The sequence below is a fragment of the Capra hircus genome, chromosome 7 (genome assembly GCF_001704415.2).
Source record: "Capra hircus breed San Clemente chromosome 7, ASM170441v1, whole genome shotgun sequence".
NCBI classification, from domain to species: Eukaryota; Metazoa; Chordata; class Mammalia; order Artiodactyla; family Bovidae; genus Capra; species Capra hircus.
The window spans coordinates 92,003,734-92,017,616 of record NC_030814.1 but is presented as its reverse complement, the minus strand read 5'-3'; the positions used below and the strand labels follow the sequence as shown (position 1 = coordinate 92,017,616).

General features: G+C 49.2%; 1 protein-coding gene across 1 annotated transcript in view; it reads right to left on the bottom strand.

Moving 5' to 3' along the window:
* NRTN (neurturin) overlaps positions 11,203-13,883 on the bottom strand; it is a 15,997-nt gene continuing 13,316 nt past the window's right edge. The window contains 1 exon segment of the mRNA XM_018051668.1: positions 11,203-11,222. Coding sequence (XP_017907157.1) covers positions 11,203-11,222 — 20 coding nt within the window.

Sequence of the window (13,883 nt, the reverse complement as noted above, 5' to 3'; positions counted from 1 at the left end):
AGGGCTGGGGTGCAGACAGCCCTAACTCACCCCCTACGCTGGCTGGCCCCAGCTCATTCCAAGCCTGAAGGTCCCCCTCGCTTGGCCTGGGACCAACCCCTTTCCATAGACGCCCTACAGCCAGGGAAGCCACCCCCAGAGAGGGTCAGGAAATACTTCATTGGTTCTCTCTGGCTTTGGGCAGGAGGTTCCTCTCTGCCCCCTAAAGTCTGAACCCCAGGGCCTGGTGGTTGGTCCAGCTACACATCCGGAGGCAAGGAGACCTCAGTTCAAACCTGTTGCAACCCCCTCCACCCCACCCCATGCTCCACTTCCCAGCTGTGCCAAGCAGGCAAAAATGGCAATAAAATCTGAAATTGTAGGCAGAATAGGCGGATTTAAGGCTATAAAACTAAATGATGGGAAAGACCATGAAAGGAGGCCTCTGAGGAGGAGGATGTCCGGGTGGGGAGCGGAGGGGATCAACGGGTGAGGATGGGGTCAGGTGTGTCCCTTGGCCAAACGGGGAAGGGGGTGACATCTGGGCGGTGCAGGAACTCGCTAGGCGGGTCCAGTGGGGGATTGGATGCACAAGAGGTAACCTGTGTTCCAGTTACACACACAGGTTTCGTCTCCAGGCCCTGCAAAGTGACGGGACTTGCTGGAGGGTGCAGGTGGGCAGAGCGTCGGTGATCAGGAACCCTGCATGCCTCCCGCGAACCCCAGTCTCCAGCGTTCCCTTCTCCGAAGCTCAGGATCAGGGCTCCGCGGGGACTGGGGCTCTGCCAGGGTCGGGGCTCTGCCTGGCCAGTTGGCGTGCCTGTGTGCTCAGCTGTGCCTGATTCTTTGCAACCCCATGGACTGCAGCCCACCAGGCTCCACTGGAGTGCGTTGCCATTTCCCACCCAGGGATCTTCCCCAGCCAGGGATCGAACCTGCATCTCCTGTTTGGCAGGTGGATTCTTTACCACTGAGCCACCTGGGAAGATTGTTACTTACCCCAGAAGCACCATCCCCAGAAGCCAGCCCTGTCTTCCAGCTTCCTGCTGCCCTGTGGGACCGAGCTCAGGCTGCGACAGGCCCCTAGGAGGCTCAGGCAGGCTGGGTACAGAAAAATTGCTACCTGTGCCTCCAGCCTGGCTTCATCTGCCCCAGTCCCCACCGCACCCATGGCCTGGTGACAGATGGCTAGAACTCCCAGGGGATGTGGGGGGTCTCAGAGTCCTGAGTCCAGATGTGTGTGGGGACCCACTGCAGAGAGCAGCACCACCACCCACGTATTTGCTGCACAGTGACAAGTGGGTGTGAAGCACAGAGTCCAGAAGCAGGTGGGAGAGGAGCACCCAGGCCTCCCTCTGGTTGCAGGCCCAGCCCATCAGGCCCTGTCACAGAGAGGCCTCCTGGAACCTTCCCAGCCTGGCCCAGGGGCAGATAAAAGCCCACCTCAGCTCTTCTGGGGGGATCTCAAAGCAATGTTGAACAGCAACTCTTTCCACAGCAGAACCTTCCTGCTTGGATCCACCCCTTGACGGGTAGCTCATTCCCTTTAGAGACAGTAAGGGAGCATTCTCAGTGCTAGCACAGGCCCTATGTTATAGAGGGGGGAAGAAGAGGCTCCCAGAGAGTTCCACTGGCAGAGGCTCCCAGTCCCGCTCCTCAGGCCCCTCAGGGGTAACAGGCAGGACCAGGGTCCCCATCCACACACTTGTAGACAGAGCCCGCGGAACTTGATGACAAATTGTGGAAATGGCTTTGACCTCTCCTCAGCCCTCCATAAGAGACCTGCTTTGAGGATTGTGGGGGTTTTCTTCTTCTTTTTTTCATCTTTATTTTTATTTATTTATTAATTTGGCTGTGCCGGGTCTTAGTTGCAGTATGCGAACTCTTAGTTGCGGCATGTGGGATCTAGTTCCCTGACCAGGGATCAAACCCGGGCCCCCTGCATTGGCAGCGTGGATTCTTAGTCATTGGACCACCAGGGAAGTTCTGCTTTGGAGCTTTAAATCCTTAAGAAATTTAGAACCCAATTTCTTCCTCTCTCTTTCTCACTCTCACACTCTCCCCAGATTTTCTGTCCTCATGGGGCTGTCAGCCCAGCAGAGGAAATGACACCGAGTGGCCACAACTGAGTGGGACAAGCAGACAGCTGTGGGGGCCAGAGAAGGGATCTGATCCAGCTGAGGGGATGGGGAGGTATCTGGGGAGGCTCCCTGGAGGAGGTGTCTGCACTGAGCTCTATGGGATGACTAGGGATTAACAGGGCAGTGAGGGGCAAAGAGTGTTCCTGGCAGATCAGCTTTTGTAGCTGGAGACCCCTCTGTGCCCTTGAGATTCTGAGTGACCCTGTCTAGGTCTCAGTGTCCATATTGGCAGGGTGGCTGTGGGAAGGCTGAAGACTTGCCCATCGAGGTTTGGCCTTGGGCCGAGGACACAGTGACCTCCTTGAGTTATATTTTAATAAGTCACCAGATAATTCTGCCTGTCAGGAGTGAGCCATGAGCAGCTTGGAATAAGCCTCCTCTTACAACGCAAGTCCATGCACTCGACGCACAGTGAGGCCAAATAATACCGAAATGGAGACTGGAGCAGAGAAAGGTTTATTGCAGGGCCAGGCAAGGAGACATAATTCTTTTCCATTGGGCTTATCATAGAATACTGAAAGTAGTTCCCTGTGCTATATGGTAGGACCTTATTATTTTTCCATTCTATATATAAAAGCTTACATCTGCTACCCCAGCCTCTCACTCCATTCCTCCCTCCGCCTTCCCCTGGGCAACCACTAGTCTGTTCTGTTTTTGATTCTATTTCTAGTTCATAGACAGGTTCACTTGTGCCATATTTTAGATTCCACCTGTGAGTGATACCGCACAGTCTGGTCATCGCTGGCTGCATGCATGCTGCTGCCTCGTCACACTCTTTATGGCTGAGTAGTATTCTACCGTATACAGCTTCTTCATCCACTCACCTGGTGATGGACCAGTTCAGTTCAGTTCAGTTCAGTCGAGCCCGACTCTTTGCGACCCCATGAATCGCAGCACGCCAGGCCTCCCTGTTCATCACAACTCCCGGAGTTCACTCAGACTCACGTCCATCGAGTCCGTGATGCCATCCAGCCATCTCATCCTCGGTCATCCCCTTCTTCTCCTGCCCACAATCCCTCCCAACATCAGAGTCTTTTCCAATGAGTCAACTCTTCGCATGAGGTGGCCAAAGTACTGGAGCTTCAGCTTTAGCATCATTCCTTCCAAAGAAATCCCAGCGTTGATCTCCTTCAGAATGGACTGGTTGGATCTCCTTGCAGTCCAAGGGACTCTCAGGAGTCTTCTCCAACACCACAGTTCAAAAGCATCAATTCTTTGGCGCTCAGTCTTCCTCACAGTCCAAATCTCACATCCATACATGACTACTGGAAAAACCATAGCCTTGACTAGACGGACCTTAGTCGGCAAAGTAATGTCTCTGCTTTTGAATATGCTATCTAGGTTGGTCATAACTTTTCTTCCAAGGAGTAAGTGTCTTTTAATTTCATGGCTGTAATCACCATCTGCAGTGATTTTGGAGCCCCAAAAAATAAAGTCTGACACTGTTTCCACTGTTTCCCCATCTATTTCCCATGAAGTGATGGGACCGGATGCCATGATCTTCGTTTTCTGAATGTTGAGCTTTAAGCCAACTTTTTCACTCTACTCTTTCACTTTCATCAAGAAGCTTTTTAGTTCCTCTTCACTTTCTGCCATAAGGGTGGTGTCATCTGCATTCCTGAGGTTATTGATATTTCTCCCGGCAATCTTGATTCCAGCTTGTGTTTCTTCCAGTCCAGCGTTTCTCATGATGTACTCTGCATAGAAGTTAAATAAGCAGGGTGACAATATACAGCCTTGACATACTCCTTTTCCTATTTGGAACCAGTCTGTTGTTCTATGTCCAGTTCTAACTGTTGCTTCCTCACCTGCATACAGGTTTCTCAAGAGGCAGGTCAGGTGGTCTGGTATTCCCATCTCTTTCAGAATTTTCCATAGTTTATTGTGATCCACACAGTCAAAGGCTTTGGCATAGTCAATAAAGCAGAAATAGATGTTTTTCTGGAACTCTCTTGCTTTTTCCATGATCCAGCAGATGTTGGCAATTTGATCTCTGGTTCCTCTGCCTTTTCTAAAACCAGCTTGAACATCAGGAAGTTCACGGTTCACATATTGCTGAAGCCTGGCTTGGAGAATTTTGAGCATTACTTTACTAGCGTGTGAGATGAGTACAATGGTGCAGTAGTTTGAGCATTCTTTGCCATTGCCTTTCTTTGGGATTGGAATGAAAACTGACCTTTTCCAGTCCGGTGCCCACTGCTGAGTTTTCCATATTTGCTGGCATATTGAGTGCAGCACTTTCACAGCATCATCTTTCATGATTTGAAATAACTCAACTGGAATTCCATCACCTCCACTAGCTTTGTTCGTAGTGATGCTTTCTAAGGCCCACTTGACTTCACATTCCAGGATGTCTGGCTCTAGATGAGTGATCACACCATCGTGATTATCTGAGTCATGAAGGTCTTTTTTGTACAGTTCTTCTCTGTATTCTTGCCACCTCTTCTTAATATCTTCTGCTTCTGTTAGGTCCATACCATTTCTGTCCTTTATCGAGCCCATCTTTGCATGAAATGTTCCCTTGGTATCTCTAATTTTCTTGAAGAGATCTTTAGTCTTTCCCATTCTGTTCTTTTCCTCTATTTCTTTGCAATGATCGCTGAAGAAGGCTTTCTTATCTCTTCTTGCTATTCTTTGGAACTCTGCATTCAGATGCTTATATCTTTCTTTTTCTCCTTTGCTTTTCGCCTCTCTTCTTTTCACAGCTATTTGTAAGGCCTCCCCAGACAGCCATTTTGCTTTTTTGCATTTCTTTTCCATGGGGATGGTCTTGATCCCTGTTTCCTGTACAAGGTCATGAACCTCCATCCATAGTTCATCAGGCACTCTATCTATCAGATCTGGGCTTTCCTGCTGGCGCAGAGGTTAAAGCGTCTGCCTGCAATGTGGGAGACCTGGGTTCGATCCCTGGATCGGGAAGATCCCCTGGAGAAGGAAATGGCAACCCACTCCAGTATTCTTGCCTAGAGATCCCTGTCTCCTGTACAATGTCACGAACCTCATTCCATAGTTCATCAGGCACTCTATCTATCAGATCTAGGCCCTTAAATCTATTTCTCACTTCCACTGTATAATCATAAGGGATTTGATTTAGGTCATACCTGAATGGTCTAGTGGTTTTCCCTACTTTCTTCAATTTAAGTCTGAATTTGGCAATAAGGAGTTCATGATCTGAGCCACAGTCAGCTCCTGGTCTTGTTTTTGTTGACTGTATAAAGCTTCTCCATCTTTGGCTGCGAAGAATATAATCAATCTGATTTCGGTGTTGACCATCTGGTGATGTCCATGTGTAGAGTCTTCTCTTGTGTTGTTGGAAGAGGGTGTTTGCTATGACCAGTGCATTTTCTTGGCAAAACTCTATTAGTCTTTGCCCTGCTTCATTCCGCATTCCAAGGACAAATTTGCCTGTTACTCCAGGTGTTTCTCGACTTCCTACTTTTGTATTCCAGTCCCCTATAATGAAAAGGACATCTTTTTTTGGTGTTAGTTCTAAAAGGTCTTGTATGTCTTCATAGAACTGTTCAACTTCAGCTTCTTCAGCGTTACTGGCTGGGGCATAGACTTGGATTACTGTGATATTGAATGGTTTGCCTTGGAAATGAACAGAGATCATTCTGTCGTTTTTGAGATTGCATCCAAGTACTAATAGATGGAGAAGTTCGTGACATTGTACAGAAGACAGGGATCAAGACCATCCCCATGGAAAAGAAATGCAAAAAAGCAAAATGGCTGTCTGAGATCAGCCCTGGGATTTCTTTGGAAGGAATGATGCTAAAGCTGAAACTCCAGTACTCTGGCCACCTCATGTGAAGAGCTGACTCATTGGAAAAGACTCTGATGCTGGGAGGGATTGGGGGCAGGAGAAGAAGGGGACCACCGAGGATGAGATGTCTGCATGGCATCACTGACTCAATGGAGATGAGTCTGGGTGAACTCCGGGAGTTGGTGATGAACAGGGAGGCCTGGTGTGCTGCGATTCATGGGGTCGCAAAGAGTCAGACATGACTCAGCAACTGAACTGAACTGTGGTCCTAGTGTGATTAGATAGACTAGTTTTCTGTGAGTATAGTTTCAGTGTGTCTGCCCTCTGATGCCCTCTTGCAACACCTACCATCTTACTTGGGTTTCTCTTACCTTGGACGTGGGGTATCTCTTCACAGCTGCTCCAGCAAAGTGCAGCCGCTGCAACTTACCTTGGACGAAGGGTATCTCCTCACTGCCGCCCTTCCTTGGACGTGGGGTTGTTCCTCCCAGCCGCCCCTGACCTCGGACGTGGGGTGGCTCCTCCCAGCCACCGCCCTTGACCTCGGACACGGGGTAGCTCCTCTCGGCCGTTTCTGCGCCATCGCGGCCTGGCACTCTCGGCCGCTGCCCCTGACTTTGGACGTCGGGTAGCTCCTCTCAGCCACTGCCCCTGGCCTCAGACGCGGGGTAGTTTCTCTGGGCCGCCGCCCCGGGCTCGGACGCGGGGTAGCTCCTCCAGCCGCCGACCCTGACCTCGGACGCGGGGTAGCTCCTCTCGGCCGTTCCTGCGCCGTCGCAGCCTGGCACTCTAGGCCGCTGCCCCTGACCTCGGACGTGGGGTAACTCCTCTTTGCCGCCGCCCTTCGGGCATGGGGTCCTCCTGGCTTCTGCCCCGACCTCGGACGTGGGGTAGCTCCTCTCGCCCGCGCCTTTAGTGCGCCGGTCGCAGCCGCCCGCGCCTTTAGTGCGCCGGTCGCAGCCGCCCGCGCCTTTAGTGCGCCGGTCGCAGCCGCCCGCGCTTAAATACTTCATAATATTTAGAAAATTGGCCAAAATGTATTTCAAGTACTCGTGATCTGAGAAATGTTCAGTACTGAGTTGATATCTGCTACTGAAGTTAGCAAAGAGTCGGACACGACTGAGCGACTTCACTTCACTTCACTGAAGTTAGCTTAAGCTTGTTGGTTTGTTAAGTATAACACTTCGTTGTACCTAGGTTTGTTAGAGATCATATAAGACTTTATATCTGTTACAAATTAGTCAGCAAAGAAAATATCAACAACTTGATATGATGAAATGATAAGTCTGTCTAAAATAGCCTCTCCAGATTTTGGCAACTTGAAACTGAACTAAGTTTAAATGGCAAGAATTCATTGACTATCTGGGTCATTGGTTGCTGGGCAAATCTAAGTTTACCAACCTTTGCCTTCTTAGGAGAGGAAAACTATAGCATAAGTTTCTAGTCAGAAAATGCTGGTATAACAGTTTTATAATTACCTGTTGGTTCTCACTAAAAATTAAGGTGTTTAAGAGTTGAGGATTCTAATATAAATATGTAATTGAAGTTACTAAAATGAATTAAAGGAAAAATTTCAGTATTAAGTAGCAAAGTAGGATATATGTTTTGAGTTAAAAAGGAGTTTTATGCATGGTCAACTGAGATTATGTTATTCTTGCCTGGAGAATCCCACGGACAGAGGAAGCTGGCAGGCTACCGTCCATAGGGTCACAAAGACTCGGACATGACTGAAGTGACTTAGCATGCATGCATCCATTTATTAAGTATTTACTGAGTACCAGACTTTGTGTCATAATTTATGTAATCTTTGTATTGTCTTACAGTGATCAATTATCTTATTTGACCAAATGTTTTGAAACTTCTTGACAAACTTCCAAAATATCAAATTTTAATTAAATTTCTTTTGACCTCTAGCTAACTTTGAGGTTCATTAGGGGGCCCATAAGGCATCTCAAGGAGGAGTACTTAATGAGTTTTATTTGATATGTTGAATTACATGGGAAGTATTGTCAAAGGAGTGATAAGCCTTTGAGGATTTACTGTATGGGTAAATGTTACTACTGTAGACACGAAGTACTGGCTTTGGAAAAATTTGGTTTTCATAAAGCATAATGAAAGGCTGAATTCAGTATTGCTTACTCTGCCCCCTGAAATAACACAGCTCTACTGAGACCAATCCCTTGGCAGCCAGGAAGATCAAGGGAAAAAGAGTAAGTAACTCCAGGGGCAAGCTATGACTCTTAGAGCAAAAAGGGACAGCCCTCCCATTACCAAATGCCGCCTTTTATAGGGCCTTTCTGACATGTGGTGTTCTTGCCGGTGCGCTGGAACCTTATCGTTCTGATAAGGGTGACGAAAGGATTGGTTACTGATTAAACTGATGTATATGGTTATAATGTTTATAGATTCTGTCTGGAATAGTACTGATTTTTTATCTCTGTTTTATCTCTTCCGTATATCTCCAGATATAAGGAACCCTTCCTCTCAAGTTACTCATGACTTCGAGCAATTTGGCAGACTATACTTCTATGACTTGGGCTACTTCGCAACAAGCCTCCCCCAGACTGCCAGGTTCAGACTGGTTTTCAGGCTTATTCTCCTGAATTTATACAAGATCTTTGTACATAAGAGTCAGATCCAGGACTTGGAACTCAGGGGTATTTTCAACTTGGTAGCCATTCCCCAAACCAGGGTAGGACTGTGCCCCATTTTGGAAGGAGGTAGCTAGAGCGCTCATCACCCCATTCCCTGAAAGACATGGGGAAGGATGAAATGGAATTGGAGGTTGAAACTAAGTCCCTCTAAAACCAAGTTCTTCTGCCGAGTTTAAATATACTCCCGTGTTATCTTCAAGACTGAGGAGTATCAAGGGAAAGGGGGGACATCGTAACAAAGCCCACTGAGCACATCCATTACTGGATGCAAAACAGCCATTTCTGTACGTGATTACTCTGTACCCTGTACCAGAGAACGGATCCTGCTCAGCCACTGGTTGATGCCTCAGTGGACCCTGCCACCAGCAACCAACCATCAAGAATTGACAGTGAGCGGATTCAGACAGCCGTGGGCTGGTGGTTCTGAGGAGGAGAATGAGGTAAGAGCCAGATCCCAGCCTTCTCCCCGAGGCCCTCCAGCTCACCCGGCCTTGGGCCAGCAGGTGAGCTGGGGGGTCCCAGGGATCAGGCTGGGGCCTGGTGTCCTGCAGGGCTCCGGAGCCCTCCAGCAAGGCCCACCCCCAGGCCTTGAGGCAGCAGTGAACCTCTCCTCCATCCCTGTCCCTTCAAGCTAATAGCAGTGACCGTCTGCCTGGGTTACAGACCGTGGACCTGGCCTCCCCGTCTGGCGGCCTGAGGAGCCTGAGGGCCAGTTGGGTTGGGCACCTGGCTCCCTCAGCGATGACAGCTGGGCAGGGTCTGGGGACTTAGCCCTGAGGGAGCCACCAGCTGAGCTCTGCCTCCTCTTGGCCTGGACGGGGACTTTGGAAGGTGTCAGTTGTGTTGGGACCTGGCCCCTTTTTGTTAGGACGGAGAATGACATTCGTTTGGTAGAGATTTATAGGAACATCGTTACCTGACTGTGATCTGACTTCAAGAACAAAGGATCTGACCCCAAGAAGTTTGCAACAACTCACCACACCCCTCCCTCATATTTTGCTTTAAAGGGGCTTTGCCGAAAGCTTTCAGTAACTTTGGGGGTTCTTAGGGCCTGGCCGTCTCCTTCCATGGCCCTATAATAAGCCTTTCTCTGTTCCAGACTCCAGTGTTTTAGTAGTGATGGATCTCACTGCGCATCGGGCACACAGACTTCCATTTTTGGTAACATTCTGACCAGTGTGAGGTGGCACCTCATGGTAGTTTTGATTTGCATTTCTTTAATGATTACCGATGTTGAGCATCTTTTCATGTGCCTATTGACCATCTCTGTTTCTTCTTTGGAGAAATGTTTACTTAGGTCTTCTGCCCATTTTTTGATTGGGTTGTATTTTTGTTGTTGAGCTGTATGAGCTGTTTTGTATATTTTGAAGATTAGGTCCATGTCAGTTGCATCATTCGCAAATATTTTCTCCCATTCTGAAAGTTGTCTTCATTTTGTTTATGGTTCCTTTGCTGTGCAAAAGCTTGTACATTTCATTAGGTCCCATTTGTTTATTTTTGTTTTTTATTTCTACTGCCTTGGAAGCCTGACCTAAGAAAACACTGGTACAACTTATGTCAGAGAATGTTTTGTCTATGCTCTCTTCTAGGAGTTTTATGATGTCATGTCTTATATTTAGGTCTTTAAGCCATTTTTAGTTTATTTTTTGTATATGGTGTTAGGGAATGTTCTAACTTCATTGATTTACGGTGTGACTACTTTGCCGGACTAAGGTCCGTCTAGTCAAGGCTATGGTTTTTCCAGTGGTCATGTATGGATGTGAGAGTTGGACTGTGAAGAAGGCTGAGCGCTGAAGAATTGATGCTTTTGAACTGTGGTGTTGGAGAAGACTCTTGAAGGTCCCTTGGACTGCAAGGAGATCCAACCAGTCCATTCTGAAGGGATCAACCCTGGGATTACTTTGGAAGGACTCATGCTAAAGCTGAAGCTCCAGTACTTTGGGCCACCTCATGTGAAGAGTTGACTCACTTGGAAAAGACTCTGATGCTGGGAGGGATTGGGGCCAGGAGAAGAAGGGGACGACCGAGGATGAGATGGCTGGATGGCATCACGGACTCAATGACCTGTGAGTCTGGCGTGAACCTGGGAGTTGGTGATAGACAGGGAGGCCTGGCGTGCTGCCGATTCATGGGGTCGCAAAGAGTTGGACACGACTGAGCGACCTGAACTGAACTGAACTGTCCAACTTTCCAGCACACTTACTGAAGAGACTGTCTTTTCCCATTGTATATTTTTTGCCTTTTTTTGTTGAAGATTGATTGACCTTAGGTGTGTGGGCCTATTTCTGGGCTCACTATTCTGTTCCATTGATCCATGTCTATTTCTGTGCCAGTGCCATGCTATTTTGATTACTGTAGCTTTGTAGTATTGTCTGAAGTCTAGGAGGGTTATGTCTTCATACAGAGTCAGATTTGTTCTTCCCAGGGCTTCCTTTATGGTCCAGTGGTTAAGATTCCACGTTTCCACTGCAGGGGATGTGGGTTTGATCTCTAGTGTAGGAACCAAGATCCCACATACCACATGGTACAGCAAAAAAAAAAAAAAGACTTATTCTTCCGTATTACAAATGCCCTGCCCCGGTGGATACCTAGCCTCCTGGAGCCTCCATCAGCCTGGAACTAAGTGGACACTTGGATGGTGATGTCCAGGCAGCATGAAGCAGCCTCATGGAAACGATTTCTCATCTGTGAACGGAGGAGTGGCAGTACATGGCAGCTGTCCCTCGTGCTTTCACCCACCCGCACAGCCTCCCCCTCCCAGCCTCCCTGCCTCTGCCCTGCTTCCCTCCCCTCCCAATAGTCTGTCCCCAACACGACAGCCTGAAAGAGCATCTCAAACAGGAGTCTCTGCGGTGGCGACAGCACCACTGGAAGCTCCTCATGGCCCACTGTCACCCCGTGTTAAATATCCATTTCTGACCACAGCCAGATGCAGCTCAATGTGGCCAACATCACTTCCTGCTCCCGAATGCCAAGGCTTCCTGGATCCCCTCCAATGCTGCCATTCCTTGCTGTCTCAGGGCCTTTGCGCAGGCTGTCCCTCTGCCTGGAAAGCTCTCTCATACTGCTTTTTAGTTAGAAAATTCTTTTTAAAATTTTTTTGTTTGTTTTTGGCTGTGCTGGACCTTCCTTGCTGCGCAAGCTTTCCTCTAGCTGTGGCAAGCGGCAGCTGCTCTCTAGGTGCGGTGCGCTGGCTTCTCATCACAGCGGCTTGTCTTGCGGAGCACGGGCGGTAGGGTGCATAGGCTTCAGTAGTTGCGGCTCCCGGGCTCTAGAGCGCAGGCTCAGTAGTTGTGACGCACAGACTTACTTGCTCCGTTGCATGTGGGATCTTCCTGGACCAGGAATGGAACTCACGTTTCCTGCATTGGTAGGCAGATTCTTTACCACTGAGCCGCCAGGGAAGCCCTAGTTAGAGAATTCTAATGGGGCTTTAACCCCCAGCTCACACATCCGGGAGAAGTCCAGACCAGGCTGCAGCCTCTTTTTGCAATTTATTTATTTTTAGTATTGATCCAATAGACAGTTTTAAAGAGTATTTATTTATTTGGCCGTGTTGGGTCTTAGCTGGGGCACACAGGGGCTTTGTTGCATTATGCAGGACCTTTTGTTGTGATTCCTAGACTCTCTAGTTGTGGCTCACGGGCTCAGCAGTCTGGCACAAGGGTTTATTTGCTCCACAGCATGTGGGATCTTAGTTCCCCAACCAGGGCTTGAACCTGTGTCCCCTACATTGCAACATAGATTCTTAAGTACTGAACCAGCAAGAAAGTCCTTGCAATCTGTAATTTTTTTTTTACAAGTTTTCTTACAGGTTATCTCTTTCACCCACTTGCTTCCTGCCATATTCCTGGGCCTGACACAGCAGGTGCTCAAGAAACATTTGCTGACTGAGACGGAATGAAGAGGTGGGATGTGTGGGAAGGGAGGGTAGGAGGCTTGAAATTTTCCTCACCTGCCCTCACCAACTCCAAGGAACCCCTGGTGCCCCGCCACCCGCCATGGAAACCACTTTGAGAGCCAGTAGTCTGGGTCAGCCCTTTCCCCTTTATGGATAGGTCAACTCTATGCCCAAAACCAGGAAAGACTGGAGGCCACACGGGAGACCAGGGCAGTGACTAGTCCCAGTTCCCCACCCTTCCTCATCAGGCCATATGGGAGGGATTAGCCACGTCCCACCTTTGCTATTAAACTATGGCCTGGCTCATGGGACAGAATACCCTGTGTCATCTGACTCAGATGTGGTGGAACTGGACTGATTTGTGCTGCTCCCTATAGGTCCACTTCCTTCTTCTCCCTGGAGTCGCCTCATCCCCTCCCAGCGTGACCAACTGTTCCTCGGCCCTAAGCCTCCTGGTCGGCTGCTGTCTGCCCTGCACACTGCCCCTCCAGGTAAGGCCTCCTGGGGAACATGTCCCCTCTCCCTGGAGGCGCTGATGCCCCCTGGGAAGGGCTTGCAGGCTGTACTCCAGACATTTTTGGTGTTTTGGCTGTGCTGGGTCTTCGGTGCTGTGCATGGACTTTCTCTAGTTGCGGCAAGCAGGGTCTCCTTGCCAGATGTGGTGTGCGGGCTTCTCATTGTGGTGTTTGTTGTAGACTGTGGGCTCTAGGCACACGGCTTCAGCAGTCGCCGTGCGAGGGCTCTACAGCTCGGGCTCTGTAGTTGTGGTACCCCAGGCTTAGTTGCCTCATGTGGGATCTTGATTGAACCTGTGCCCCTTGCACTGGCAGGGAGATTCCTATCCTTGGCACTGGACCACCAGGGAAGTCCCTCCCAGGGGTCTTTCTGGGTGCCAGGTGCACCAGAGGTGGAGCAGGTGTGGGCAGTTCTGATTGATTTGCCAAACTGGGAGGAACTGCGTTTCTCTCTGTTTCTGTCGATCTGTCTCTCTCTGGCAAAGCTCTGGCTTAGAACCCCCACTGCTTCTTGGCCCCCATGAGCACCCCAGAGCCCTTCCTCTTTCCCACCCCATTCCGTGGGGAGAGGACCTGAGTTGCGGGGAGAAGGGGGTGGATTTTGTTCTGTTTATCTGATCTTTATGGCATCCCGGCATCATGGCATTCTTCAATTCCTTTCTGGAAAATATCTCAGGTTCCACTTGGGTGGAACTCTCGGCCCTGACCTCCCCAACCCCCATCCCCCAATCCAGGCTCCTCCTCCCTGCCAAGGGCCTCAGTGCCTCCTAGGAGGAGCTGCTATAAACCCAGGACAAAAACTATATTCATTTTAAGTGCATTTCCACACACTAACCTTCTGTGCGTGGCCCCAAACCCCAGCTGCACAAAGTAAGTTGTGGTCAGAGTTCAGCCTCCTGAAACCTCCTCAAAGGTTTTGTCTTTTGGGTC